The sequence below is a fragment of the Megalobrama amblycephala genome, linkage group LG2, assembly GCF_018812025.1.
Source record: "Megalobrama amblycephala isolate DHTTF-2021 linkage group LG2, ASM1881202v1, whole genome shotgun sequence".
NCBI classification, from domain to species: domain Eukaryota; kingdom Metazoa; phylum Chordata; class Actinopteri; order Cypriniformes; family Xenocyprididae; genus Megalobrama; species Megalobrama amblycephala.
This window is the reverse complement of record NC_063045.1, coordinates 49,218,932-49,225,580: the sequence shown is the minus strand read 5'-3', so window position 1 is coordinate 49,225,580 and position 6,649 is coordinate 49,218,932. Positions and strand designations below refer to the sequence as shown.

The following is a 6,649-nucleotide window of genomic DNA, read 5'->3' as shown; positions in this document are numbered from 1 at the left end:
TGTGAAGCTGCTTTGAGACAATGTGTATTGTGAAAAGCGCTATATAAATGAAGATGACTTGACTTGACTCACTGGCCACTTTATATATAGAACTATAGCTAACTTTACACCATTAATGTGAGCTTTTTGTGCCACTAAACACCGTAACTCCCATCAAATCACAAGAAACTTTTCTTGAATTGTATTTTATTTATTTTAATTTACTATTATTAATATTATGCACTATATTTTAAAGCAAATTTCTTAAATAAGACAAATATAATTAAAATATATTATGGTTGATGAATCCGACTGGATTCCGCTTTTTGAGCCTCCAAGCGTCCGGTAGTGAGACACTACTGATTATCTCATATGAAACACTTGAAACTATAGTATTTTGGTATTAACCATAGAAACCTCACAAGCACACACAGCATGGCCTTCGATGCAACAGCCAGCACACGTTTCTCAAACTGCATGCGATAAGAATCAACTATTTTCTTCACTCAGCAGGACACTGTCATGTGCATCAATTATCAATTAGTAATTAAGTGTGACTTTCTTTGACATTTACCAGTTCGATAATGTGATTTTTGACTTAAAAGTGAGTAAATGATCGCATAATTTTACCTGGAATGTAGTTTTAATTTATGAGAAATAATAATGAAAACAGGCAAAAGCATTCATAACCAAGACATTAGATGCATAAATAAAATAATAGAACATATTATTAATAGTAATCTAATTAAATAATATGAATTAAAACAAAACAAAAAACTGCACTCATATTGTATGCATGTCTGGTAGGAAATTTATGATTTATTTATAATTTAAATATATTACAGTTGATAAATGTGCCTGCAGTGTGACAAATAACACTACAAATATTCCATGTATTTATTTTTATTTTTTAAAAATTAAGAACTGGATAATATATAGGCTAATATGTGTATGTGGTGTGTGTGTGTATATATATATATATATATATATATATATACACATATTAACAAATATTGTAAATGCATATATACAGCATGTAATTGGATACATCAGAACAGGGACAGACAGATAATCTCATTTAGAAATAGTTAACCTATTGACCTTTAGACTGATTCTGTATCTCTTTACACACCATTTGAGAAGGAACTGTCTGATTTCTTTGATCCTGATGCAGTAAATAAAGGGGTTCACTAGTGGTGGAAGCAGACTGTAGAACATGACCAGGGCGACCTTCTGACTGTTGTTCATCTGAATGTTCGGGATGTTAGAACTGGAGTGTACCACGAAACGAGGCACATAATAGATGATAATGATAGTCAGCTGTGTGGCACAGGTAGAAAAGGCTTTCATATGACCCTGTGCATTTGCTATTCGAAGCACAGACACCAGGATACTTGCATAGGACAAGATGATGAAAGAGAATGGCACGAGAAGCACAAACATTGCTACAATGTAGGCAATGAGATTTGTGAGGGTGGCATCAGCACAGGCGAGCTGGTTCATAGATACACCATCACAGAAGCAATGAGCGATCATGTTTGGCCCACAGAATGGCATTTTCACTGTTTGCATTGTGTTGATGGTTGGGGCAATCATTGCAGTAACCCAGGAAATCCCTATTAGAAGTCTCATAGTGCGGTTAGTCATTAAAACAGGGTATCTTAGTGGGTGACAGATTGCCAAGTACCGATCTAGAGCCATGATCATCATAGTAAGAGAGTTTAGGGTCCCAAAATAGTGAATCAGCTGTCTTTGAAACAAACAAATGTAGAAGGCAATATAACCGTCATTAAACCAGTAGCGAGAAATGACTTTTGGCAGAGCAACTGTGCAAAAACCAATATCAGAAAAGGACATACTCAGCATGATAATATACATAGGCTTATGGAGGCTGCGTTCAATCACAAAAAGGAGCACAATAAGAGAGTTACCGGTGATTACAGCGATGTAGATGCAGAACAAAAGCACTGCCATCAGGCTGTAGTATTTGGGGGGGAGTCCAGGGAAGCCCACGATGAAAAACTTGGTTACTACAGAAGCTGCGGTTTTGTTTTCCTGTAACATACTGAAACATACAGTGAACTTTAACTTTTCCAGTGTATCTACCTTTCACACTGACATTACTGACTACTCTCACGTGTAAAGAAAAAAAGAAAAAAGATTTGTCTTATTCAAAGATTATACTTTTCAACATTAAAAATGCAGTAAAAATGTACATAAATGTAAAAAAAATGTAAAAAAATTAAATATATTTTCATGAAATGCTTACTTACAGAAAATTCGTATAAATTCATATGAATGATCAAACATTTAATTCATACATTCATAATGTAAATGAATAATATAAAATTTTCCTTTAATTATTATTATTTTTTAATAAAAAGGTATTAAGGTTGAATGTTTATGGCAGTTTGGATTATAAATCAGCTAGCTGTACAGTGAGTATGTTAATAAATTCATTATCATTAAACATCAAGACATCAGACATTAAATGAATTTGCACCTGATATGTTGACTCTGTGCTCTAAATGATGACAAATACAAATGGCTAACTTACAGAAAACTTATCATCTAAATGATCAAACGTAATTCATACATATAATTTTATTAAGTGATATTAATAATATAAATACATAATATGGAATTTTCCTTTAATTACCCATTGTTACGGATTTGAAATTATTTGGCTTTGCAAAAATCGAAATGTTATTTTGGTTGTTATTTCAGATGATCACACGATTACCTTGATTATTCCTCTGTTAAATTATGTGACATCTGCTAAGAATATTCCTGGCTCAGTGTGACACGTCTCTCAGTTATCAGTGCAGATGCTTGTGGTGTCATTGTTTTATAGTCATAGAATCAGTGTTAAAGCCTGTAGGGTCCAACACGTCATGAAGGATCATGTTTTGAATCATTGGTGTCATGAAACTGGGCTGACCTTTGGGGTTTGGGGAGTGAGGACTGTGTTTTGCCAGAAGATAAATATGGAATGAAGTTTGGCTGAATTTTTCTTCCCTGATAGACAGGGACTAAAACTTTTTGCCACACCCGAAAATGAAAATTCTGTCATTTATTACTCACCCTCATGCCGTTCCACACCCGTAAGACCTTCGTTAATCTTTGGAACACAAATTAAGATAGATTAGATTATTTTAAGATATATTAAGACATTTCCTCTATCAAGATCCATAAAGGTACTAAAAACACATATAAATCAGTTCATGTGAGTACAGTGGTTCAATATTAATATTATAAAGCGACAAGAATATTTTTGGTGCGCCAAAAAAATCAAAAGTAATGACTTATATAGTGATGGCCGATTTCAAAACACTGCTTCAGGAAGCATTGGAGCATAAATGAATCAGCGTGTCAAATCTGCTATTCGGAGTGCCAAAGTCACGTGATTTCAGCCGTTGGCAGTTTAACACGCGATCTGAATCATGATTCAATACACTGATTCATTTGTGCTCTGAATCTTCCTGAAGCATTGTTTTGAAATTGGCCATCGTTATTTTGATTTTTTTGGCGCTCCAAAAATATTCTTGTCACTTTATAATATTAATATTGAACCACTGTACTCACATGAACCGATTTAGATGTGTTTTTAGTACCTTTATGGATCTTGAGAGAGGAAATGTCATTGCTTCCTATGAAGGCCTCACGGAGCCATCGGATTTCAACAAAAATATCTTAATTTGTGTTCCAAAGATTAACGAAGGTCTTACGGGTGTGAAACGGCATGAGGGTGAGTAATAAATGACAGAATTTTCATTTTTGGCTGAACTAACCCATTAAGAAAATTAAGACTTGAGAAAATTTACTGGCTATAAATATTTTTTATTATACATTATATATATATATATATATATATATATATATATATATATATATATATATATATATATATATATATATATATATATATATATACACACATTTTTAAATTTTAGATACCAGTGAAAATTCACAATTCTCTATTCCAATAAAATAACACTGCATAGTCTTCACTGTATAAATTAAACATCCTTATTAATTAATCCTTATTGAAGTTACAAAAGTAATTTAGTCAGGAGCAGTGAGTGATTTAAAAAACAAAAACAAAAAACAGATAGCAGCAGGAATATTAGGCTGTCATTTGGCTTCTGTCACTTTAATACACTTTCTGATACACATGTGTATCTTTCTCAACTATTTACATTCATGACATAACAGACTATGTTTACTTGGAAACTCATTATTTTTTTAACTTAATTTTGTGTGAATTTGTCCACTCAAGTGCAAGAAGATGTGAAAGAGAGGACCCAAGGTTTCCCAGCAGAACATTGCCCAAAGCATCACACTGACTCCACCGGCTTGCCTTCTTCCCATAGTGCATCCTGGTGCCATGTGTTCCCCAGGTAAGCGACGCACACACACCCGGCCATCCACGTGATGTAAAACAAATCGTGATTCATCAGACCAGGCCACCTTCTTCCATTGCGTCGTTGTCCAGTTCTGATGCTCACGTGCCCACTGTTGGCACTGGACAGGGGTCAGCATGGGCACCCTGACTGGTCTGCGGCTATACAAACTGTGATGCACTGTGTGTGTTCTGACAATGTGCATCCTGTCGCTGGTTCACCACTGTTTCTTCCTTGGACCACTTCTGATAGATACTGACCACTGCAGACCAGGAACACCCCACAAGAGCTGCAGTTTTGGAGATGCTCCAACCCAGTTGTCTAGCAATTACAATTTAGCCCTTGTCAAACTTGCTCAAATCCTTACGCTTGCCCATTTTTCCTGCTTTGAGGACAAAATATTCACTTGCTGCCTAATATATTCCACCAACTAACAGGTGCTGTGAAGAGATAATCAGTGTTATTCACTTCACCTGTCAGTGGTCATAATGTTATGCCTGATCAGTGTGTGTGTGTGTGTGTATGTATATTTATTTATTTATTTATTAATTTATTCATTTATTCATTCATTCATTCATTCATATATATTCTCCAGACCAAAGTATCTCAGCAGACAGCAAATATCTTCATGCCATGAATGTGAGCTTTTTGTGCCACCTTGTGGGTAAATGATAACTACACACTAGGGCTGTCACGATATCAGATTTTTCACACCATGGTTATCGTGGCCAAAAGAATTCACGATATCTATAGAAACCTTATAGACCCCTTAAAAGTTTGTAAACATTGCAACGTTTCCTGGTGGGCGGGGCTTAGCTGGAGGCAAAAAGAGATGCTGGACTCAATGTTGACAAGCGTAAGCTAGCATGTTTTAGGAGGGATTTATTAAACATAGATGCAGAAGAAAGTTCAGAACTGTCCGAATATGTACAGTCACTGACTCTGCGGGACCGTGACAGCTATTTTTGTAAATTAACTTTTTACTTTCGGGTGGTTCGGGGAAATTTTGTCAAGGCTTATTGTCTAATGTAACCTAATGCTGGGCAAACTATGATTATGGCTTGCAATGTGGATTTTAAGAGACCATTCAAAGAACATTCTATCGCTGTATGTTTGTTTAACATTTAAGCTAGTGTGCTGAAAGTTGACGATTTTCACCTATAAAACAGAAACTTGCTGATTTGTACTAGATAAAAACACACTATTACATATGCATCGATTATTTTACCTGATATGAAGTGTGCACTGCATACACGAGTATTATTTATGATCGTCGCCATCCAGTCTGTATGCCGTATTGCATTCATCCACAATTATCTTTTGGATTTCTGTGAAGGAATGTCTACCGGGATCTGGTAAAAACTTTAGTTTTGAACCAAAAGTCCTGTTCCTTCTATTCTGGCAGCCAAAAACACAACAAGACGACATTTTAAAGTCAAAACCTCAAACTTTTAGTGCACCTGCTATGAGTTCTTATGTTTTGCCTCCAGCTAGAGCGGTGACGTCGGCAATTAAGGGGTCTATATTGTCAAATTCATCTTTGCTTTAGTTTGTCTTTCATTATTTTTAATCCAATGAATACACCATTGCATACAACTACACTTAAGGGTAATCAAATACTGATAAATAACTGATAAACACAAGGCACAATTATTTTTACTTTTTGCATTCTAGGTCTTTAGCAAATTTTTGTTCCAGAATTTCCAGGCTTTTAGTTTATCTGATTTCAAGCTGGAGCAAAAAACACTGCCTGAATGTATCCAGTAGAACTGAAAAGATTTTAAAGCACATTTTAAAAGGTGTTACAGGTGTACTGGTGTGAAGATGAGGCAGATATGGATTTCCACAATACAAACAATACTTTAATAAACAAAGGCAGGAGGCACCAAACATACAACCTAACAGAAGACGGACGAGGAGTGAAAGGAGTGAGTGCAATATAAAGGGAGTGCTGATGAGAGAGTCCAGGTGCAGGTGATCCGTGATGATGGGGAGATGACGAGGGAAGTGAGTGCAGGTGTGGAAACAGGAGGATGATGGGAAATGGAGTCCAAGGAACAAGGGATCTGTGGCCTCACGCCATAGATGTAACAACGGGGAGGGGGGTGGGCGCCCTGGAGACCTCATGCCGGTGCAGGGAGAGGCATGGGTTGGAGTGGAGGTCTCCAGGGTGGGTCCATGAGCCAAGGCGGGTCAGAAGACATGGGCCGCCACGGCGGGTCAGGTGCAGCGGGCGGCCACGGCGGAGCCCTACCCACATGTGTGGA

General features: G+C 36.5%; 1 protein-coding gene across 1 annotated transcript; it reads right to left on the bottom strand.

Moving 5' to 3' along the window:
• Nucleotides 1–306: 306 nt before the first annotated feature.
• Nucleotides 307–3,051, bottom strand: LOC125262920 (olfactory receptor 1-like). Its single transcript, XM_048181762.1, has 2 exons — nt 2,723–3,051; nt 307–2,044 (listed from the first exon to the last, which is right to left on the bottom strand). Exon 2 carries the CDS (start codon nt 2,041–2,043, stop codon nt 1,054–1,056), a length of 990 nt encoding a protein of 329 aa, XP_048037719.1. The 5' UTR covers nt 2,044; nt 2,723–3,051; the 3' UTR covers nt 307–1,053.
• Between the last annotated feature and the right edge of the window lie 3,598 nt (nt 3,052–6,649).